The sequence below is a fragment of the Dendrobates tinctorius genome, unplaced genomic scaffold, assembly GCF_039654945.1.
Source record: "Dendrobates tinctorius isolate UK_male_01 unplaced genomic scaffold, ASM3965494v1 ptg000063l, whole genome shotgun sequence".
NCBI lineage: Eukaryota > Metazoa > Chordata > Amphibia > Anura > Dendrobatidae > Dendrobates > Dendrobates tinctorius.
In genome coordinates this window covers 30,388,657-30,413,857 of record NW_027361731.1, presented here as the reverse complement: position 1 = coordinate 30,413,857, position 25,201 = coordinate 30,388,657, and the positions used below count along the sequence as shown (strand labels likewise).

At 51.1% G+C, this 25,201-nt stretch overlaps 2 protein-coding genes across 3 annotated transcripts in view; one reads left to right on the top strand and one right to left on the bottom strand.

Annotated features, from left to right (window-relative positions):
• The window catches only part of LOC141094071 (allergin-1-like), an 87,659-nt gene that overhangs the window by 6,533 nt on the left and 55,925 nt on the right, over positions 1-25,201 (bottom strand). For both annotated transcript variants that reach the window (XM_073579784.1, XM_073579785.1), the window contains one exon: positions 25,049-25,108. In XM_073579784.1, coding sequence (XP_073435885.1) covers positions 25,050-25,108 — 59 coding nt within the window. In that variant the 3' untranslated portion in view covers position 25,049. The remainder of the gene's footprint in view (positions 1-25,048; positions 25,109-25,201) is intronic.
• The window catches only part of LOC141094072 (allergin-1-like), a 92,114-nt gene continuing 91,590 nt past the window's right edge, over positions 24,678-25,201 (top strand). The window contains exon 1 of the mRNA XM_073579786.1: positions 24,678-24,830. The gene's annotated coding sequence lies outside the window, so the exon portion shown is untranslated. The remainder of the gene's footprint in view (positions 24,831-25,201) is intronic.

Genomic DNA, 25,201 nt, shown 5'->3' with positions numbered 1-25,201 from the left:
GGAAGAGGAGCCCCTGCTCGGACCTGGCACGGCTGCGCAGGTCCCGCCAGCCGCCCCCGCAGAACCGGAGCTGCTGACGCTGCTATTGGCTCCACCGCTATCCCCGATGTCTCACTGGGTAGCATCCGCTGCCACACCACCTTCCCCGGAGCAGAGGCTGCACCATCGGGAACTCCCAGGTATTTACCCCGGCCTTCCAAATGGGTTGATGAAGAGGACCATACTGGTGGGAGTAGTGTTGGAGCCGGCATGCCCGATCCGACATCTACAGGTCAGAGGGGGATCTGGATCGTTTTGGGACGGTGATCTTGGGATCCCTTTACTGCCAAGTCCCCAGGCAGTTGCTCATCAGCACCAACACACTGCAGAAGCCTTAGGAGCTAGACCTCGTACCAGACAAGACCCCATAGTAAGGAACCAGAATCAAGATGAGAACAGTTCCAGTTCAGCTTCCAGAACCCCAGGAGGGGACCACAAGTGAAATTTACATTTACCAAATCTCGTTACCCAGGAGGGTTTGTTGCACCAGTTGTGCCTTTTTCTATTTTTCTACTTTTGCTATCATGTTTTTCCGGTAGCATTTTTGCTGCCTGTTTCTACAAATGGAACTGTGGAGATCATAGACGCTGATTGATCCAAAAACTTTTATTGTAAATAGTTTGCACCTCTTTAGGTGCCCTTTCTTGAATTAACATATAAAGAGACTCTTTGCGAAGATAATGTTTTTGCATGGACACTTTTCGAAGAATGATGTCTACCTCAAGGGACACTGCAAGAAATCCCGGCTGGGAGCAGTGTTCAGCACGTTACAAGAATTTTGAATGTTTTCTGATAACGTATTTGATAATGTGTCTTATGAAAAGTAAATGTCTTTTATAGAATATTAGATACAGAGAATTAGAAAAGCTTTTAGATAGAATGTGAGAATTGAATAAAGACTGAAGAATTGAAAGTGACAGGTGACAGGCCAAGAGTAGATGGTCAATGTCTTGCGTCCAGTAGAAGAAAGAAAAAGAGAATAATTGATAGAAAGTGTACTAAAGAAAATGTGTTGAGTATAGCACTTTGAACTAGGAATTGCACTTAAGTAACTTTTTGATACTAAGATAGGAAGTTAACCTGTTTGTAACATTTAAGAAATGTGCCTCCTACATTAGGAAGATTAGGTAAGTATTGTTGGATAGCATTTCAAATTCTTGTGTGTTCCTGTATTATACCTTTTGTTGTCTTACAGCCCGCGGATGTGCTGTGTTTAACGGGGGGGTATGTGGTGCCCCTGAGGCTTCAGTCGCCACAGAGGTACTGCACCTCCTAAGGTGTAGTGCCCCACCATCCAGGTAAGGTGGGAACTCCTGACCACGCTCCACACCTGCACTCCACACACAGGATAGTTCAGTGAGGCCAACTAACAGCTTTATGCTGGGGGGTAAGCAGAGCACCCCTCGTGGAACCCTGCTTCGTAACACGAGATGTGCTGGGAGGCGGGTGGAGTAAGATGATACAAAAGAGTGGGAAGAGTGAAAGTTATTAGTTGGTTAAAGGAGAGAGAAGAGAGAAGATGGGTGTCTGAGGGACGTGCTGCAGCAGGTCCCAGTGATCTGGGCTGCTGGCACGAGAAAGACCAGAGAAAGAGACTGATAAGATTGATAACCTAACCTTCCATAAGAGAGATAGAACAGATTGGAACGAAGGAGAATAGAAGGACGGTGGGAAGCTGGTTGAAGAAAGAAATAGAACCCTTCCAGTCCAGAGCGCAAAGGCCGGGGCCTGGTCCCCGAGGTTGATTGGATCTTTATGTCCGGCAACAGACACCGGAGGAGTAGTGAGCCGCTAACGCCTTGCTCCCATCATAGACTTGGGACACAACAGCAACTGAATAGAGAGCCGGGATGCAGTGAGGAGTCCCCGAAGCAGGCTACAGCTGTCTGTCATACAAGTAAAGACTAGGAACACCTAGAGAGAGGCATTCCAGGGTAACTAAGTACTGGAGTGCTTCGCACCTAAAGGCGCATTGGAGGAGTCGTTCAGTAAAGTACATGTTGGCGCAGTGTGGAAGGGAGAATCCTATCCTGCCTGGAGGTTGGCTGGAGCCCTGAACTGGAGAACACAGTACGGAGGCAGGCAGTTGTGTGAACTGCAAACAGTGAGTAAAGCTTTGGAACCGCATACTCTGGTGTCCTCCAGTTATTTCCGCACCACTACACCTGGGTACCAGCATCCATACCATTCTGCGCCTCTCCTCATCCATTGCACCTACACTGCCCTGGGACTACAGCTCCACCTGTGGGGAGCTATACCATCTCTGCTTCACCACACTATCAGTCCCAGCGGATCTGCATGCAGCGTTGGCTTACCATCTTGCCAAACACCACGGGTGGCGTCACAAACTCTTCATATAAACTTTGACACCATTAACATCACCGCCATTGATTTTGGGCGCCCAGGGCCACCGACCGGGTCACCGCTGCTGTGACACCTTCCCGCCTTGACACCGGCCCGGTACCGAGTTCCCCGTAGCCCTGGGTGTGCGAGGGCGACCCACAGCCACCACTAGGGGGAGCTCCATGTATACAGACATACATGATAAGATCCTGTCTGCAGCCACCACTAGGGGGAGCTCTGTGTATACAGACATACATGATAAGATCCTGTCTGCAGCCACCACTAGGGGGAGCTCCCTATATACAGAGATCCATGATAAGATCCTGTCTGCAGTCAGCACTAGGGGGAGCTCCCTGTATACAGAGATACGTGATAAGATCCTGTCTGCAGCCACCACGAGTGGGAGCTCCCTATATACAGAGAAACATGTTCAGAAAAGAGCGACCAGAATGGTGACAGGTCTGCAAACCCTGTCTTATGAGGAAAGGTTGCAGGATTTGGGATTGTTTAGTTTGCAAAAGAGAAGACTGAGAGGAGACTTAATAGCTGTCTACAAATATCTAAAGGGCTGTCACATTGTAGAAGGATCAACTTTATTCTCATTTGCACAAGGAAAGACTAGAAGCAATGGGATGAAACCGAATGGGAGGAGACACAGATTAGATATTAGAAAAAACTTTTTGACAGAGTGATCAATGAGTGGAACAGGCTGCCACGAGAAGTGGTGAGTTCTCCTTCAATGGAAGTCTTCAAACAGAGGCTGGACAGACATCTGACTGGGATGATTTAGCGAATCCTGCTTTGAGCAGGGGGTTGGACCAGATGGCCCAGGAGGTCACTTCCAACACTATGATTCTATGATGAGAACCTGTCTGCAGACACCACGAGTGGGAGATCCCTGTATACAGAGATACAGGATGAGATCCTGTCTGCAGACACCACTAGGGGGAGCTCCCTATATACAGAGATACATGATAAGATCCTGTCTGCAGCCACCACTAGGGGGAAGTTCCCTGTATACAGAGATACATGATGAGATACTGTCTGCAGACACCACTAGTGGGAGCTCCCTGTATACAAAGATACATGATACGATCCTGTCTGCAGCCACCACTAGGGGGAGCTCCCTGTATACAGAGATACATGATGAGATCCTGTCTGCAGACACCACTAGTGGGAGCTCCCTGTATACAGAGATACATAAGATCCTATCTGCAGCCACCACTAGGGGGAGCTCCCTGTATACAGAGATACATGATAAGATTCTGTCTGCAGCCACCACTAGGGGGAGCTCCCTGTATACAGAGATACACGATAAGATCCTGTCTGCAGTCACCACTAGGGGAAGCTCCCTGTATACAGAGATACACGATAAGATCCTGTCTGCAGTCACCACTAGGGGGAGCTCCCTGTATACAGAGATACATGATAAAATTCTGTCTGCAGCCACCACTAGGGGGAGCTCCCTGTATAGAGATACATGATAAGATCCTGCCTGCAGCGACCACTAGGGGGAGCTCCCTGTATACAGAGATACATGATAAGATCCTGTCTGCAGCCACCACTAAGGGAAGCTCCCTGTATACAGAGATACATGATAAGATCCTGCCTGCCATCACCACTAGGGGGAGCTCTCTGTATACAGAGATACATGATAAGATCCTGTCTGCAGCCACCACTAGGGGGAGCTCTCTGTATACAGAGATACATGATAAGATCCTGTCTGCAGTCACCATTAGGGGGAGCTCCCTGTATACAGAGGTACATGATAAGATCCTGTCTGCAACCAACACTAGGGGGAGTGTTATGAATGGGTCACTGAGGAGGAGAGCGCAATAGGCTATGCCACCAGAACACCAGAGGTTGGTCGCTCAGCGGATTGCAGACCCCTGGTCTTAACACAACTAGCAGTAGCCGTGGAGCGTACCTACGTTGCCCTAGACGCCTCGTCACAGCCGGAGAGCTAACTAAGCCTAAAGACAGAAAGGTGAAAGCTAAACTGCCCCGGAGCAGATCCCCAAAGGAATAGACAGCCCCCAACATATATTGACGGTGGGACAAGATGAAGCACAGACAGAAAGATAGGCTGAGCAAATGGTGGGGCCCACACTGACTAGATAGTGCCTTTTCTGTCCTATCCTATCTGTAATCACGCAAAACCCCTAACAATTCCAACACGACTGATGTACAAAAATACTGAGGTTTGCACAAACTTCGTCCCCACTATATCAGCACTCAGGTGTGAACTGGCGGCTAGCAACAGGCTGTTACAGCAGGGATGAAGAGAGAAGGAACAGCAGGGGACTGAGCAAACAAACACAAGATATAGAAAAATACAGGGCAGGAGCCAGAAGCCCCTGGGGGAGCAAGCTGACCCCTGACAGTAAGGCAAAATCAGATGCAAAGGGTTTAGCAAATGACAGCTGAAAAATGCAGGATCAGGCAGGAGACAGAAATCCTCAATAAGCAAATAAAGGAGTATCACCGGAAGCCACTGAGAGAGGTATGCTCGCTTATGTAGTCCCAGTCACTACCCCCACTCCTCCAATTATCTTCTGCAGCTCTTGGGTTAACATCATGTTGACCAGCTCCACTACCAGCAGTATCCACCAGATGGAGCCTTGCCTCAAAAGTCGGATTAAGAGAGTTCACAACAGGGGAGCTCCCTGTATACAGAGATCCATGATAATATCCTGTCTGTACCAACCACTAGGTGGAGCTCCCTGTATACAGAGATACATGATAAGATCCTGTCTGCACCAACCACTAGGTGGAGCTCCCTGTATACAGAGATACATGATAAGATCCTGTCTGCAACCACCACTAGGGGGAGCTCCCTGTATACAGAGATACATGATAAGATCCTGTCTGCAGCCACCACTAGGGGGAGCTCCTTGTATACAGAGATACATGATAAGATCCTGTCTGAAGTCACCACTCGGAGGAGCTCCCTGTGTACAGAGATACATGATAAGATCCTGTCTGCAGCCACCACTAGGGGGAGCCCCCTGTTTACAGATACATGATAATATCCTGTCTGCAGCCACCAGTAGGGGGAGCTCCCTGTATACAGAGATACATGATAAGATCCTGTCTGCAGACACCGCAAGGGGGAGCTCCCTGTATACAGCGATACATGATAATATCCTGTCTGCAGTCACCACTAGGAGGAGCTCCCTGTATACAGAGATTCATAATGAAATTCTGCAGCCACCACTAAGGGGAGCTCCCTGTATACAGAGATACATGATCATATCCTGTCTGCAGCCACCACTAGGGGGAGCTCTCTGTATACAGAAATACATGATAAGATCTTTTCTGCAACCACCACTAGGGGGAGCTCCCTGTATACAGAGATACATGATAAGATCCTGTCTGCAGCCACCACTAGGAGGAGCTCCCTGTGTACAGAGATACATGATAATATCCTGTCTGCAGCCACCACTAGGGGGAGCTCCCTGTATACAGAAATACATGATGAGATCCTGTCTGCAGCCACCAGTAGGGGGAGCTCCCTGTATACAGAGATACATGATAAGATCCTGTCTGCAGCCACCACTAGGGGGAGCTCCCTGTATACAGAAATACATGATGAGATCCTGTCTGCAGCCACCAGTAGGGGGAGCTCCCTGTATACAGAGATACATGATAAGATCCTGTCTGCAGCTACCAATAGGGGGAGCTCCCTGTATACAGAGATACATGATAAGATTCTGTCTGCAGCCATCACTAGGGGGAGCTCTCTGTATACAGAGATACATAATATCCTGTGTGCAGCCACCACTAGGGGGAGCTCCCTGTATACAGATACATGATGAGATCCTGTCTGCAGCCACCAGTAGGGGGGGCTCCCTGTATACAGAGATACATTATAAGATCCTGTCTGCAGTCACCACTAGGGGGAGCTCTCTGTATACAGAGATACATAATAAGATCCTGTCTGCAGTCACCACTAGGGGGAGCTCCCTGTATACAGAGATACATGATAAGATCCTGTCTGCAGCCACCACTAGGGGGAGCTCCCCGTATACAGAGATACATGATAAGATCCTGTCTGCAGCTGTGGTGCCCCTGAGGCTTCAGTTGCCACAGAGGTACTGCACCTTCTCCTAAGGTGTAGTGCCCCACCATCCAGGTAAGGTGGGAACTCCTGACCACGCTCCACACCTGCATTCCACACACAGGAAAGTTCAGTGGGGCCACATAACAGCTTCATGCTGGGGGTTAGCAGAGCACCCCCTTGTGGAACCAAGCTTCGTAACACAAGATGTGCTGGGAGGCAGGTGGAGATAGATGATACAAAAGAGTGGGAAGAGTGAAAGTTATGTTAGTTGGTTAGAGGCGAGAGAAGAGAGAAGATGGGTGTCTGAGGGACGTGCTGCAGCAGGTCCCAGTGATCTGGGCTGCTGGCACAAGAAAGACCAGAGGAAGAGACTGATAAGATTGATAACCTAACCTTCCATAAGAGAGAGAGAACAGATGGGAACGAAGAAGAATAGAAGGACGGTGGGAAGCTGGTTGAGAAAGAGAGAGAACCCTTCCAGTCCAGAGAGCGCAAAGGCCGGGGCCCGGTCCCCGAGGTAGATTGGATCTTTATGTCCGGCAACAGACAGCGGAGGAGTAGTGAGCCGCTAACGCCTTGCTCCCATCATAGACTTGGGACACAACAGCAACTGAATAGAGAGCCGGGACACAGTGGAGTCCCCGAAGCAGGCTACAGCTGTCTGTATATTTAGAAAATTAGGAAGGGGAAAGGGAAATTTGTGCTCGCCAAAATAGTCCTGTAAGCCGGTCGTGCCTAGGGATCAAATGGCTGACCACCATGTGCTGTAAACATGAAGAGAGAAGGAAGATCCGGCACTGGAGACTTAATAAAATCCACGATAAGTTTTATTCACATAATTTCATGATAAAACCATAAAGGGGAAAACAGACCCCCACGCCTGACGCGTTTCGAACCTTACACCAGGTTCTTCCTCAGAGACATGAAACAAAACAGTTCACAAAATGATTATAAACATTCCTAATCAGCAGAGGGACTCCACACATGTATAATCAAAGAGGCAGACAACTAAGCCCTCAAATCACTGGTGGAGTCACTCCCTTGCAAGAAGAAAGAAAAAAAAAAAGGAAAGGACCAATACAACAATGGACAAGACATAGAATAAATAAAAACATGTGCAATACACACGTATAAATGCATAAATACATAGCAACTATCAAATGACAAACAGAAAAAAAAAAACAGCAAAAATCTCAGCACTCAATAGAAATACATAAGATCATTTCTATAATTTAGACCTTGCGGATATCGTGCATCAAGCGCAAGTATCCAGAAGGCTTCCCGACAGTGTAGTAAATGTTCCCAGTCACCCCCTCTGGGGGGTTTCAATACCCGTTCTATTCCCTTAACTTTAAGACTGCATAAATTACCCTTGTGTGTTTCAAGGAAATGTTTGGACAAGCCAGACACATTCCTACGACTGGACATAGACTCTGGATTAGAAGCGGTGATGTGCTCACTTAGTCTCCTCTTCAGGCTGCGTGTGGTGCAGCCAATGTAATATAAACTGCACAATGTGCACTCTGCCATATACACTAAGTGTGTGGTGTTACAATTCATGTAGGTTTTAATTTTGTAGGTTTGTTGTGTACTAAAATTAACAAATCTATCTGTAATATCCATATAGCGGCACAAACCACACAATTTTTCACCACACTTATAATTGCCCAAGTAATTTAACCACGTAGGTTTAGTGCAATCAGACAAATACAATGAGGGGGACAAAAAATGACTCAAATTTTTAGCTCTCTTTGGAACACACCTATGTCCACCAGCCAATATCTGCGATAAGACTGGATCTTGATGCAGTAAGGGAAGATGTTTATTTATGATTTTAATAACACCCTTGTAATCTGAACTGAAAGCGGTAGAAAAAGTGGGAATATTTTTATTTTGATTAGTGTGTACCATGTCATTCTGCAATAAACTACTCCTGGTTTTGTTATCCACTTTCTTAATAGCCCTATTTAACATCCAGTTCTTATAACCCCTTTTTGATAGCCTGGTGCAAATTTTACGACGCTCGGATTCATAAAGAGCGTCATTAGAGCATGATCTTTTGGCACGGATTAATTCACCCAACGGTAAATTTCGTATCACATGTGGCGGGTGACAACTATCCGCATGCAATATGGCATTACCACTGGTATCTTTTCTATATAGGGAAGTATTTATATTCCCCGTTTTGACATCTCCCATAATTTTAACATCCAGATATGTGGCACAAATGCCATGTATTTCGTGGGTGAATTTAATATTCAAAGAATTAGTCCCAATATACTCAAAAAACTCAAGCATGCCAGGAGAGGGAGATACATCACAACGATCAAACCACAATAGGATCACGTCATCAATGTATCTCCCCCACCACAATACATTGTCTAAATAGGGATTATCCATAGTATATATATATTTATTCTCCCAAAAGGACATATATAAGTTGGCCAGAGTAGGAGAGAATTTTGACCCCATCGGGCAGCCACACACCTGAAGATAGTACTTAGTGTCAAATTTGAAAAAATTGGTGTTCAAAAGATGTTGTAACGCCATAATGATAAATTTTTTAAGATCAGAACTGAAATTACTTTCTTCAGTCAAAAACACCAGGTCACATTAGAGACACCAAACAGCTTCTGCAGGCACTTCAGGAGGTTGCATGGGGGCCTCACCACACATGGATAACATGTGATGTTGTTGCTCTATATTCATGTATACCTCATGATTTGGCATTATCTGCTGTTTCCACCATTTTGACTGAAGAAAGTAATTTCAGTTCTGATCTTAAAAAATTTATCATTATGGCGTTACAACATCTTTTGAACACCAATTTTTTCAAATTTGACACTAAGTACTATCTTCAGGTGTGTGGCTGCCCGATGGGGTCAAAATTCTCTCCTACTCTGGCCAACTTATATATGTCCTTTTGGGAGAATAAATATATATATACTATGGATAATCCCTATTTAGACAATGTATTGTGGTGGGGGAGATACATTGATGACGTGATCCTATTGTGGTTTGATCGTTGTGATGTATCTCCCTCTCCTGGCATGCTTGAGTTTTTTGAGTATATTGGGACTAATTCTTTGAATATTAAATTCACCCACGAAATACATGGCATTTGTGCCACATATCTGGATGTTAAAATTATGGGAGATGTCAAAACGGGGAATATAAATACTTCCCTATATAGAAAAGATACCAGTGGTAATGCCATATTGCATGCGGATAGTTGTCACCCGCCACATGTGATACGAAATTTACCGTTGGGTGAATTAATCCGTGCCAAAAGATCATGCTCTAATGACGCTCTTTATGAATCTGAGCGTCGTAAAATTTGCACCAGGCTATCAAAAAGGGGTTATAAGAACTGGATGTTAAATAGGGCTATTAAGAAAGTGGATAACAAAACCAGGAGTAGTTTATTGCAGAATGACATGGTACACACTAATCAAAATAAAAATATTCCCACTTTTTCTACCGCTTTCAGTTCAGATTACAAGGGTGTTATTAAAATCATAAATAAACATCTTCCCTTACTGCATCAAGATCCAGTCTTATCGCAGATATTGGCTGGTGGACATAGGTGTGTTCCAAAGAGAGCTAAAAATTTGAGTCATTTTTTGTCCCCCTCATTGTATTTGTCTGATTGCACTAAACCTACGTGGTTAAATTACTTGGGCAATTATAAGTGTGGCGAAAAATTGTGTGGTTTGTGCCGCTATATGGATATTACAGATAGATTTGTTAATTTTAGTACACAACAAACCTACAAAATTAAAACCTACATGAATTGCAACACCACACACTTAGTGTATATGGCAGAGTGCACATTGTGCAGTTTATATTACATTGGCTGTACCACACGCAGCCTGAAGAGGAGACTAAGTGAGCACATCACCGCTTCTAATCCAGAGTCTATGTCCAGTCGTAGGAATGTGTCTGGCTTGTCCAAACATTTCCTTGAAACACACAAGGGTAACTTATGCAGTCTTAAAGTTAAGGGAATAGAACGGGTATTGAAACCCCCCAGAGGGGGTGACTGGGAACATTTACTACACTGTCCGGAAGCCTTCTGGATACTTGCGCTTGATGCACGATATCCGCAAGGTCTAAATTATAGAAATGATCTTATGTATTTCTATTGAGTGCTGAGATTTTTGCTGTTTTTTTTTTTTTTTTTTAATTTTTTTTTTTTTTCTGTTTGTCATTTGATAGTTGCTATGTATTTATGCATTTATACGTGTGTATTGCACATGTTTTTATTTATTCTATGTCTTGTCCATTGTTGTATTGGTCCTTTCCTTTTTTTTTTTTCTTTCTTCTTGCAAGGGAGTGACTCCACCAGTGATTTGAGGGCTTAGTTGTCTGCCTCTTTGATTATACACATGTGTGGAGTCCCTCTGCTGATTAGGAATGTTTATAATCATTTTGTGAACTGTTTTGTTTCATGTCTCTGAGGAAGAACCTGGTGTAAGGTTCGAAACGCGTCAGGCGTGGGGGTCTGTTTTCCCCTTTATGGTTTTATCATGAAATTATGTGAATAAAACTTATTGTGGATTTTATTAAGTCTCCAGTGCCGGATCTTCCTTCTCTCTTCATGTTTACAGCTGTCTGTCATACAAGTAAAGACTAGGAACACCTAGAGAAGCATTCCAGGGTAACTAAGTACTGGAGTGCTTCGCACCTAAAGGCGCATTGGAGGAGTCGTTCAGTAAGGTACATGTTGGCGGAGTGTGGAGGGGAGAATCCTATCCTGCCTGGAGGTTGGCTGGAGCCCTGACCTGGAGAACACAGTACGGAGGCAGGCAGTTGTGTGAACTGCAAACAGTGAGTAAAGCTTTGGAACCGCATACTCTGGTGTCCTCCAGTTATTCCCGCACCGCTACATCTGGGTAACATCATCCATACCATTCTGCGCCTCTCCTCATCCATTGCACCTACACTGCCCTGGGACTACAGCTCCACCTGTGGGGAGCTACACCATCTTTGCTGCACCACAGCATCAGTCCCAGCGGATCTGCATGCAGCGTTGGCTTACCATCTTACTTGCCAAACATCACGGGTGGCGTCACAAACTCTTCATATAAACTTTAACACTATTAACATCACCGCCATTGATATTGAGCGCCCAGGGCCACGGACCGGGTCACTGCTGCTGTGACACCTTCCCGCCTTAACACCGGCCCGGTACCGAGTACCCCGCAGCCCTGGGTGTGCGAGGGCGACCCAATTTTGGCGTCACGAACAGGATAACGAGACCCGATGCCATCGGGTTCTGTGTGCCTTGGATTTACAACTTTTGAAAATGTGCAGAAGACCAAATTTAATAGACTGTAAAATGGACATTAGAAATGGCCGCTGGTGCGGAGAAGGGCGTGAAGAGATGGGAGGTCCTAAGAAAAGACCGCGAAGAGTCTTGGGCCGTCCCTGCCTGAATTACTATGTGACCGACGCATGGCCCACCCCCCCGAGGGGTTCATATACTGGCTTGGTATGGAGGTGCGGAAAGAAGACGCTGCCCCCGGAAGGAGGGGCAGAGAAAGCCAGTGGCGAGCAGAAGGGCGGAGCAAGAACGCCAGAACGCCATTTTGGAGAGTGAGGGAAGGAGGCCTGCGGAGCGTGGGGAACTGAATCTCCCTGGCGCCATGGCTGAAGGCTCCGACCTGATCTCAAGAATGGATCCCCAACAGCTGGAGGACGAGATTATCCAGCTGACACGCCGCCTGCGAATGAGGCGAGAAGCGCAATGGACATTGGACCTGCAGCGCACCCAGGAAGGGCCCACACCTGCGGTACCCGCGACATCGGTACTCGCCGCTGCTGCACCGGATCTTTTCCTGGCAGACCCCACGGAGCTTGGAGCTGCTGCCATGCCACCAGCAGCGTACTCTGTTCCTTCTTTTCCACTGATACCGGAGGAGTTGTACGCGGCCCAGGGAGCTGAGGCGGAGGAAGAGGAGCCCCTGCTCGGACCTGGCGCGGCTGCGCAGGTCCCGCCAGCCGCCCCCGCAGAACCAGAGCTGCTGACACTGCTATTGGCTCCACCGCTATCCCCGATGTCTCACCGGGTAGCATCCGCTGCCACACCACCTTCCCCGGAGCAGAGGCCGCACCATCGGGAACTCCCAGGTATTTACCCCGGCCTTCCAAATGGGTTGATGAGGAGGAGGAGGACCATACTGGTGGGAGTAGTGTTGGAGCCGGCATGCCCGATCCGACATCTACAGGTCAAAGGGGGATCTGGATCGTTTTGGGACGGTGATCTTGGGATCCCTTTACTGCCAAGTCCCCAGGCAGTTGCTCATCAGCACCAACACACTGCAGAAGCTTTAGGAGCTAGACCTCGTTCCAGACAAGACCCCATAGTAAGGAACCAGAATCAAGATGAGAACAGTTCCAGTTCAGCTTCCAGAACCCCAGGAGGGGACCACAAGTGAAATTTAAATTTACCAAATCTCGTTACCCAGGAGGGTTTGTTGCACCAGTTGTGCCTTTTTCTATTTTTCTACTTTTGCTATCATGTTTTTCCAGTAGCATTTTTGCTGCCTGTTTCTACAAATGGAACTGTGGAGATCATAGACGCTGATTGATCCAAAAACTTTTATTGTAAATAGTTTGCACCTCTTTAGGTGCCCTTTCTTGAATTAACATATAAAGAGACTCTTTGCGAAGATAATGTTTTTGCATGGACACTTTTCGAAGAATGATGTCTACCTCAAGGGACACTGCAAGAAATCCCGGCTGGGAGCAGTGTTCAGCACGTTACAAGAATTTTGAATGTTTTCTGATAACGTATTTCATAATGTGTCTTATGAAAAGTAAATGTCTTTTATAGAATATTAGATACAGAGAATTAGAAAAGCTTTTAGATAGAATGTGAGAATTGAATAAAGACTGAAGAATTGAAAGTGACAGGTGACAGGCCAAGAGTAGATGGTCAGTGTCTTGCGTCCAGTAGAAGAAAGAAAGAAAAAGAGAATAATTGATAGAAAGTGTACTAAAGAAAATGTGTTGAGTATAGCACTTTGAACTAGGAATTGCACTTAAGTAACTTTTTGATACTAAGATAGGAAGTTAACCTGTTCGTAACATTTAAGAAATGTGCCTCCTACATTAGGAAGATTAGGTAAGTATTGTTGAATAGCATTTAAAATTCTTGTGTGTTCCTGTATTATACCTTTTGTTGTCTTACAGCCCGCGGATGTGCTGTGTTTAACGGGGGGGTATGTGGTGCCCCTGAGGCTTCAGTCGCCACAGAGGTACTGCACCTCCTAAGGTGTAGTGCCCCACCATCCAGGTAAGGTGGGAACTCCTGACCACGCTCCACACCTGCACTCCACACACAGGATAGTTCAGTGAGGCCAACTAACAGCTTTATGCTGGGGGTTAGCAGAGCACCCCTCGTGGAACCCTGCTTCGTAACACGAGATGTGCTGGAAGGCGGGTGGAGTAAGATGATACAAAAGAGTGGGAAGAGTGAAAGTTATTAGTTGGTTAAAGGAGAGAGAAGAGAGAAGATGGGTGTCTGAGGGACGTGCTGCAGCAGGTCCCAGTGATCTGGGCTGCTGGCACGAGAAAGACCAGAGAAAGAGACTGATAAGATTGATAACCTAACCTTCCATAAGAGAGATAGAACAGATTGGAACGAAGGAGAATAGAAGGACGGTGGGAAGCTGGTTGAAGAAAGATATAGAACCCTTCCAGTCCAGAGCGCAAAGGCCGGGGCCTGGTCCCCGAGGTTGATTGGATCTTTATGTCCGGCAACAGACACCGGAGGAGTAGTGAGCCGCTAACGCCTTGCTCCCATCATAGACTTGGGACACAACAGCAACTGAATAGAGAGCCGGGATGCAGTGAGGAGTCCCCGAAGCAGGCTACAGCTGTCTGTCATACAAGTAAAGACTAGGAACACCTAGAGAGAGGCATTCCAGGGTAACTAAGTACTGGAGTGCTTCGCACCTAAAGGCGCATTGGAGGAGTCGTTCAGTAAGGTACATGTTGGCGCAGTGTGGAAGGGAGAATCCTATCCTGCCTGGAGGTTGGCTGGAGCCCTGAACTGGAGAACACAGTACGGAGGCAGGCAGTTGTGTGAACTGCAAACAGTGAGTAAAGCTTTGGAACTGCATACTCTGGTGTCCTCCAGTTTTTCCCGCACCACTACACCTGGGTACCAGCATCCATACCATTCTGCGCCTCTCCTCATCCATTGCACCTACACTGCCCTGGGACTACAGCTCCACCTGTGGGGAGCTATACCATCTCTGCTTCACCACACTATCAGTCCCAGCGGATCTGCATGCAGCGTTGGCTTACCATCTTGCCAAACACCATGGGTGGCGTCACAAACTCTTCATATAAACTTTGACACCATTAACATCACCGCCATTGATTTTGGGCGCCCAGGGCCACCGACCGGGTCACCGCTGCTGTGACACCTTCCCGCCTTGACACCGGCCCGGTACCGAGTTCCCCGTATCCCTGGGTGTGCGAGGGCGACCCACAGCCACCACTAGGGGGAGCTCCATGTATACAGACATACATGATAAGATCCTGTCTGCAGCCAACACTAGGGGGAGCTCCCCGAATACAGAGATACATGATAAGATCCTGTCTGCAGCCACCACTAGGGGGAGCTCTGTGTATACAGACATACATGATAAGATCCTGTCTGCAGCCACCACTAGGGGGAGCTCCCTGAATACAGAGATTATTATTATTATTATTATTATTATTATTATTATTTCTATAGCACCACTGATTCCATGGTGCTGTACATGAGAAGGGGTGACATACAGATTACAGATATCACTTACAGTAAACTAACAATGACAGACTGATACAGAGGGGAGAGGACCCTGCCCTTTCAGGCTTACATGCTCCAGGATGGTGGGGAAGGAGACAGTAGGTTGGGGGGTTACAGCAGCTCCAGTGATGGTGAGGCGGTAGCTCCGGTAGTGGTGAGGCGGCAGCGGGGCTTTCCTGAAGAGGTGGGTTTTCAGGTTCCGGCTGAAGGATCAGAGTGTGGTTAATAGTCGGACTTGTTGGGGCAGGGAATTCCAGAGGATGGGGGATATTCGGGAGACGTCTTGGAGGTGGTTGGGTGAGGAGCAAATAAGTGTGGAGGAGAGAAGCAGGTCTTGGGAGGATCGGAGATTACATGAGGGAAGGTATCGAGAGATTAGTTCAGAGACATATGGGGGAGACAGGTTATAGATGGCCTTGTAGGTCAGTATTAGTAATGTGAACTGGATACGCTGAGGGAATGGGAGCCAGTGAAGAGGGGAAAGCGGAGGAGTAGTGAGGAGAGAGAGATGAATTAGTCAGGCAGCAGAATTAAGGATGGACTGGAGAGGTGCGAGAGTGTTAGCAGGGAGACCACAGAAAAGGATGTTGTAGTAGTCCAGGTGGGAGATGAAGGCATGCACAAGCATTTTAGAAGACTGAGGGTTGAGGAAAGGACGGATTCTGGAAATATTTTGGTGAGCTGGAGGCGACAGGAGGTAGAAAGAGCTTGGATGTGCGGTGTGAATGACAGGGCAGAGTCAAAGGTTACTCCAAGGCAGCGGACTTCCGGTACTGGGGAAAGTGTGATGTCATTAATTGTGATAGATAGGTCAGGTAAGGAAGATCTGTGAGATGGAGGAAAGATGATGAGTTCAGATTTGTCCACATTGAGTTTGAGGAAGCGAGAGGAGAAGGAGGATATGGCTGATAGACACTCGGGGATTCTTGGCAGCAGAGAGGTGACGTCTGGGCCAGAGAGGTAGATCTGAGTGTCGTCAGCATAAAGGCGGTACTGGAATCCGTGGGACTTCATGAGTTGCCCCAGGCCAAGTGTATAGATTGAGAAGAGTAGGGGTCCTAGAACAGAGCCTTGGGGGACTCCAACAGAGAGAGGGTGGGATGAGGAGGTAGTGTGGGAGTGGGAGACAGGGGTGGATTAAGGGTAGCCAGGGCCCGGGGCAGTTCAGACTCTGTGGGCCCCCCTCGTCACGTGACGGGGGTCATGAATCGTAGAGCCACACTCTACATAGAGAATAATGGGGCCTCCAGCACCGACCTCCACCTGCAGAGCCCCACTCCACATAGAGAATAATGGGGCCTCCAGCACCGACCTCCACCCGCAGAGCCCCACTCCACATAGAGAATAATGGAGCCTCCAGCACCGACCTCCACCCGCAGAGCCCCTCTCCACATAGAGAATAATGGGGCCTCCGGCATTGACCTCCACCCGCAGAGCCGCACTCCACATAGAGAATAATGGGGCCTCCAGCACCGACCTCCACCTGCAGAGCCCCACTCCACATAGAGAATAATGGGGCCTCCAGCACCGACCTCCACCTGCAGAGCCCCACTCCACATAGAGAATAATGGGGCCTCCAGCACCGACCTCCACCCGCAGAGCCCCACTCCACATAGAGAATAATGGGGCCTCCAGCACCGACCTCCACCCGCAGAGCCGCACTCCACATAGAGAATAATGGGGCCTCCAGCACCGACCTCCACCCGCAGAGCCGCACTCCACATAGAGAATAATGGAGCCACCAGCACCGACCTCCACCCGCAGAGCCACACTCCACATAGAGAATAATGGAGCCTCCAGCACCGACCTCCACCCGCAGAGCCGCACTCCACATAGAGAATAATGGAGCCTCCAGCACCGACCTCCACCTGCAGAGCCACACTCCACATAGAGAATAATGGAGCCTCCAGCACCGACCTCCACCTGCAGAGCCACACTCCACATAGAGAATAATGGAGCCTCCAGCACCGACCTCCACCTGCAGAGCCGCACTCCACATAGAGAATAATGGAGCCTCCGGCACTGACCTCCACCCGCAGAGCCACACTCCACATAGAGAATAATGGAGCCTCCAGCACCGACCTCCACCCGCAGAGCCACACTCCACATAGAGAATAATGGAGCCTCCAGCACCGACCTCCACCCGCAGAGCCGCACTCCACATAGAGAATAATGGGGCCTCCAGCACCGACCTCCACCCGCAGAGCCCCTCTCCACATAGAGAATAATGGAGCCTCCAGCACCGACCTCCACCCGCAGAGCCACACACCACATAGAGAATAATGGAGCCTCCAGCACCGACCTCCACCCGCAGAGCCGCAATCCACATAGAGAATAATGGAGCCTCCAGCACCGACCTCCACCCGCAGAGCCGCACTCCACATAGAGAATAATGGAGCCTCCAGCACCGACCTCCACCTGCAGAGCCGCACTCCACATACAGAATAATGGACCCTCCGGCACTGACCTCCACCCGCAGAGCCACACTCCACATAGAGAATAATGGAGCCTCCAGCACCGACCTCCACCTGCAGAGCCGCACTCCACATACAGAATAATGGACCCTCCGGCACTGACCTCCACCCGCAGAGCCACACTCCACATAGAGAATAATGGGGCCTCCAGCACCGACCTCCACCCGCAGAGCCACACTCCACATAGAGAATAATGGAGCCTCCAGCACCGACCTCCACCCGCAGAGCCGCACTCCACATAGAGAATAATGGAGCCTCCAGCACCGACCTCCACCCGCAGAGCCGCACTCCACATAGAGAATGGAGCCTCCAGCACCGACCTCCACCCGCAGAGCCACACTCCACATAGAGAATAATGGAGCCTCCGGCACCGACCTACACCCGCAGAGCCACACTCCACATAGAGAATAATGGAGCCTCCAGCACCGACCTCCACCCGCAGAGCCACACTCCACATAGAGAATAATGGAGCCTCCAGCACCGACCTCCACCCGCACTCCACATAGAGAATAATGGAGCCTCCAGCACTGACCTCCACCCGCAGAGCCTCACTCCACATAGAGAATAATGGAGCCTCCAGCACCGACCTCCACCCGCAGAGCCGCACTCCACATAGAGAATAATGGAGCCTCCAGCACCGACCTCCACCCGCAGAGCCACACTCCACATAGAGAATAATGGAACCTCCGGCACCGACATCCACCCGCAGAGCCGCACTCCACATAGAGAATAATGGAGCCTCCAGCACTGACCTCCACCCGCAGAGCCGCACTCCACATAGAGAATAATGGAGCCTCCAGCACCGACCTCCACCCGCAGAGCCGCACTCCACATAGAGAATAATGGAGCCTCCAGCACCAACCTCCACCCGCAGAGCCGCACTCCACATAGAGAATAATGGAGCCTCCAGCACCGACCTCCACCCGCAGAGCCGCACTCCACATAGAGAATAATGGGGCCTCCAGCACCGACCTCCACCCGCAGAGCCGCACTCCACATAGAGAATAATGGAACCTCCGGCACCGACATCCACCCGCAGAGCCGCACTCCACATAGAGAATAATGGAGCCTCCGGCACCGACCTCCACCCGCAGAGCCTCACTCCACATAGAGAATAATGGAGCCTCCGGCACCTACCTCCACCCGCAGAGCCGCACTCCACATAGAGAATAATGGAGCCTCCAGCACCGACCTCCACCCGCAGAGCCACACTCCACATAGAGAATAATGGAGCCTCCAGCACCGACCTCCACCCGCAGAGCCACACTCCACATAGAGAATAATGGAGCCTCCAGCACTGACCTCCACCCGCAGAGCCACACTCCACATAGAGAATAATGGAGCCTCCAGCACCGACCTCCACCCGCAGAGCCTCACTCCACATAGAGAATAATGGAGCCTCCAGCACCGACCTCCACCCGCAGAGCCACACTCCACATAGAGAATAATGGAACCTCCGGCACCGACATCCACCCGCAGAGCCGCACTCCACATAGAGAATAATGGAGCCTCCGGCACCGACCTCCACCCGCAGAGCCGCACTCCACATAGAGAATAATGGAGCCTCCAGCACCGACCTCCACCCGCAGAGCCGCACTCCACATAGAGAATAATGGAGCCTCCAGCACCAACCTCCACCCGCAGAGCCGCACTCCACATAGAGAATAATGGAGCCTCCAGCACCGACCTCCACCCGCAGAGCCGCACTCCACATAGAGAATAATGGGGCCTCCAGCACCGACCTCCACCCGCAGAGCCGCACTCCACATAGAGAATAATGGAACCTCCGGCACCGACATCCACCCGCAGAGCCGCACTCCACATAGAGAATAATGGAGCCTCCGGCACCGACCTCCACCCGCAGAGCCTCACTCCACATAGAGAATAATGGAGCCTCCAGCACCTACCTCCACCCGCAGAGCCGCACTCCACATAGAGAATAATGGAGCCTCCAGCACCGACCTCCACCCACAGAGCCACACTCCACATAGAGAATAATGGAGCCTCCAGCACCGACCTCCACCCGCAGAGCCACACTCCACATAGAGAATAATGGAGCCTCCAGCACCGACCTCCACCCGCAGAGCCGCACTCCACATAGAGAATAATGGAGCCTCCAGCACCGACCTCCACCCGCAGAGCCGCACTCCACATAGAGAATAATGGAGCCTCCAGCACCGACCTCCACCCGCAGAGCCACACTCCACATAGAGAATAATGGAGCCTCCAGCACCGACCTCCACCCGCAGAGCCGCACTCCACATAGAGAATAATGGAGCCTCCAGCACCGACCTCCACCCGCAGAGCCGCACTCCACATAGAGAATAATGGAGCCTCCAGCACCGACCTCCACCCGCAGAGCCGCACTCCACATAGAGAATAATGGAGCCTCCAGCACCAACCTCCACCCGCAGAGCCGCACTCCACATAGAGAATAATGGAGCCTCCAGCACCGACCTCCACCCGCAGAGCCGCACTCCACATAGAGAATAATGGGGCCTCCAGCACCGACCTCCACCCGCAGAGCCGCACTCCACATAGAGAATAATGGAACCTCCGGCACCGACATCCACCCGCAGAGCCGCACTCCACATAGAGAATAATGGAGCCTCCGGCACCGACCTCCACCCGCAGAGCCGCACTCCACATAGAGAATAATGGAGCCTCCGGCACCTACCTCCACCCGCAGAGCCACACTCCACATAGAGAATAATGGAGCCTCCAGCACCGACCTCCACCCGCAGAGCCACACTCCACATAGAGAATAATGGAGCCTCCAGCACTGACCTCCACCCGCAGAGCCACACTCCACATAGAGAATAATGGAGCCTCCAGCACTGACCTCCACCCGCAGAGCCTCACTCCACATAGAGAATAATGGAGCCTCCAGCACCGACCTCCACCCGCAGAGCCACACTCCACATAGAGAATAATGGAACCTCCGGCACCGACATCCACCCGCAGAGCCGCACTCCACATAGAGAATAATGGAGCCTCCGGCACCGACCTCCACCCGCAGAGCCGCACTCCACATAGAGAATAATGGAGCCTCCAGCACCGACCTCCACCCGCAGAGCCGCACTCCACATAGAGAATAATGGAGCCTCCAGCACCGACCTCCACCCGCAGAGCCGCACTCCACATAGAGAATAATGGAGCCTCCAGCACCGACCTCCACCCGCAGAGCCGCACTCCACATAGAGAATAATGGGGCCTCCAGCACCGACCTCCACCCGCAGAGCCGCACTCCACATAGAGAATAATGGAACCTCCGGCACCGACATCCACCCGCAGAGCCGCACTCCACATAGAGAATAATGGAGCCTCCGGCACCGACCTCCACCCGCAGAGCCTCACTCCACATAGAGAATAATGGAGCCTCCGGCACCTACCTCCACCCGCAGAGCCGCACTCCACATAGAGAATAATGGAGCCTCCAGCACCGACCTCCACCCGCAGAGCCACACTCCACATAGAGAATAATGGAGCCTCCAGCACCGACCTCCACCCGCAGAGCCACACTCCACATAGAGAATAATGGAGCCTCCAGCACCGACCTCCACCCGCAGAGCCGCACTCCACATAGAGAATAATGGAGCCTCCAGCACCGACCTCCACCCGCAGAGCCGCACTCCACATAGAGAATAATGGAGCCTCCAGCACCGACCTCCACCCGCAGAGCCGCACTCCACATAGAGAATAATGGAGCCTCCAGCACCGACCTCCACCCGCAGAGCCGCACTCCACATAGAGAATAATGGAGCCTCCAGCACCGACCTCCACCCGCAGAGCCGCACTCCACATAGAGAATAATGGAGCCTCCAGCACCGACCTCCACCCGCAGAGCCGCACTCCACATAGAGAATAATGGAGCCTCCAGCACCGACCTCCACCCGCAGAGCCGCACTCCACATAGAGAATAATGGAGCCTCCAGCACCGACCTCCACCCGCAGAGCCGCACTCCACATAGAGAATAATGGAGCCTCCAGCACCGACCTCCAACCGCAGAGCCGCACTCCACATAGAGAATAATGGAGCCTCCAGCACCCACCTCCACCCGCAGAGCCGTACTCCACATAGAGAATAATGGAGCCTCCAGCACCGACCTCCACCCGCAGAGCCGCACTCCACATAGAGAATAATGGAGCCTCCAGCACCGACCTCCACCCGCAGAGCCGCACTCCACATAGAGAATAATGGGGCCTCCAGCACCGACCTCCACCCGCAGAGCCGCACTCCACATAGAGAATAATGGAGCCTCCAGCACCGACCTCCACCCGCAGAGCCGCACTCCACATAGAGAATAATGGAACCTCCAGCACCGACCTCCACCCGCAGAGTCGCACTCCACATAGAGAATAATGGGGCCTCCAGCACCGACCTCCACCCGCAGAGCCGCACTCCACATAGAGAATAATGGAGCCTCCAGCACCGACCTCCACCCGCAGAGCCGCACTCCACATAGAGAATAATGGGGCCTCCAGCACCGACCTCCACCCGCAGAGCCACACTCCACATAGAGAATAATGGAGCCTCCAGCACCGACCTCCACCCGCAGAGCCGCACTCCACATAGAGAATAATGGAGCCTCCAGCACCGATCTCCACCCGCAGAGCCGCACTCCACATAGAGAATAATGGGGCCTCCAGCACCGACCTCCACCCGCAGAGCCGCACTCCACATAGAGAATAATGGAGCCTCCAGCACCGACCTCCTCCCGCAGAGCCGCACTCCACATAGAAAATAATGGAGCCTCCAGCACCGACCTCCACCCGCAGAGCCGCACTCCACATAGAGAATAATGGAGCCTCCAGCACCGACCTCCACCCGCAGAGCCGCACTCCACATAGAGAATAATGGAGCCTCCAGCACCGACCTCCACCCGCAGAGCCACACTCCACATAGAGAATAATGGGGCCTCCAGCACCGACCTCCACCCGCAGAGCCGCACTCCACATAGAGAATAATGGCGCCTCCAGCACCGACCTCCACCCGCAGAGCCACACTCTACATAGAGAATAATGGAGCCTCCAGCACCGACCTCCACCCGCAGAGCCGCACTCCACATAGAGAATAATGGAGCCTCCAGCACCGAACTCCACCCGCAGAGCCGCACTCCACATAGAGAATAATGGGGCCTCCAGCACCGACCTCCACCCGCAGAGCCGCACTCCACATAGAGAATAATGGAGCCTCCAGCACCGACCTCCACCCGCAGAGCCGCACTCCACATAGAGAATAATGGCGCCTCCAGCACCGACCTCCACCCGCAGAGCCGCACTCCACATAGAGAATAATGGAGCCTCCAGCACCGACCTCCACCCGCAGAGCCGCACTCCACATAGAGAATAATGGAGCCTCCAGCACCGACCTCCACCCGCAGAGCCACACTCCACATAGAGAATAATGGAGCCTCCAGCACCGACCTCCACCCGCAGAGCCACACTCCACATAGAGAATAATGGGGCCTCCAGCACCGACCTCCACCCGCAGAGCCGCACTCCACATAGAGAATAATGGAGCCTCCGGCACCGACCTCCACCCGCACTCCACATAGAGAATAATGGAGCCTCCAGCACCGACCTCCACCCGCAGAGCCCCACTCCACATAGAGAATAATGGAGCCTCCAGCACCGACCACCCGCAGAGCCACACTCCACATAGAGAATAATGGGGCCTCCAGCACTGACCTCCACCCGCAGAGCCGCACTCCACATAGAGAATAATGGAGCCTCCAGCACTGACCTCCACCCGCAGAGCCGCACTCCACATAGAGAATAATGGAGCCTCCAGCACTGACCTCCACCCGCAGAGCCACACTCCACATAGAGAATAATGGGGCCTCCAGCACCGACCTCCACCCGCAGAGCTGCACTCAACATAGAGAATAATGGAGCCTCCAGCACCGACCTCCACCCGCAGAGCCGCACTCCACATAGAGAATAATGGGGCCTCCAGCACTGACCTCCACCCGCAGAGCCGCACTCAACATAGAGAATAATGGAGCCTCCAGCACCGACCACCCGCAGAGCCGCACTCCACATAGAGAATAATGGAGCCTCCAGCACCGACCTCCACCCGCAGAGCCACACTCCACATAGAGAATAATGGAGCCACCAGCACCGACCTCCACCCGCAGAGCCGCACTCCACATAGAGAATAATGGGGCCTCCAGCACCGACCTCCACCCGCAGAGCCGCACTCCACATAGAGAATAATGGGGCCTCCAGCACCGACCTCCACCCGCAGAGCCGCACTCCACATAGAGAATAATGGAGCCTCCAGCACCGACCTCCACCCGCAGAGCCACACTCCACATAGAGAATAATGGGGCCTCCAGCACCGACCTCCACCCGCAGAGCCGCACTCCACATAGAGAATAATGGAGCCTCCAGCACCGACCTCCACCCGCAGAGCCGCACTCCACATAGAGAATAATGGAGCCTCCAGCACCGACCTCCACCCGCAGAGCCGCACTCCACATACATGGCTGCTCTCAGTGCTGTGCGCACAGGACCTGTGATGAGGTCACAGGAGGGGAGGAGACAGGGGTCACATGATCGGGGGTCCTGACACCTTACCTCCTGTGATCTCATCACAAGCCTTTGCACGCTACCAGCAGCATCAGCGTTCACGCTACTTGTAGATGCTGCTGGTAGCAGAGCACATAATGCCGCCCCCACGGTCACTCACTTTTAGGTGGGGAGAAGATGGAGTGCCATTGCAGCAGCCAGCAGGAATGTGGTGGGGGCCCCCTTAGAAGCTCTTGTGGTGGGGGCCCCGGGGCTGAAGCCCCGCCTGCCCTGCCTATAATCCGGCCCTGCGCGGTGGCGGATTATAATGTGGCAATTTACTGGCCTGGGCTGTGGGCCCCTTAACCCCACTGGGCCCGGGGCAACTGCCCAAATTGACCTCATTATAATCCGCCACTGGTGGGAGGCGCTGAATGTGCGGTTGGAGAGGTATGAGGAGATCCAGGATAGGGCGAGGTCTTTGATGCCGAAGGAGGAGAGGATCTGTAGTAGGAGGCAGTGGTCACCTGTGTCGCATGCAGAGGACAGGTCTAGAAGCAGGAGTATAGAGTATTGTCCGTTCGCTTTGGCTGTAAGTAGGTCGTTAGTAATTTTGGTCAGGGCTGTGTCAGGGGAGTGATGGGGGCGGAAGCCAGATAATCTTGTGTGGAGCTACATCTGTTGCATTTGTTTCCAGGCTGGATGACTCTGGTAAATACTAAACCTGCAGAAGCCTATTTTCTGTTACAGTGTGTCAGTGTGAAGTTCACATATAGTTGATACATGAAAGCCAAAGTAAAACCATCGTACCTCAGAATGACTTTTTGGAAACTTGCATGTACTCCACCGACTCTTCTTTCTTTATTATAGCTGAAATTGCAAAAGTTAGTTTATAAAGCACTACTCCCTGCACACCATCAATATTTAAAGGGGATGTGTTCGTCCTCCTGAGCCATCTATATG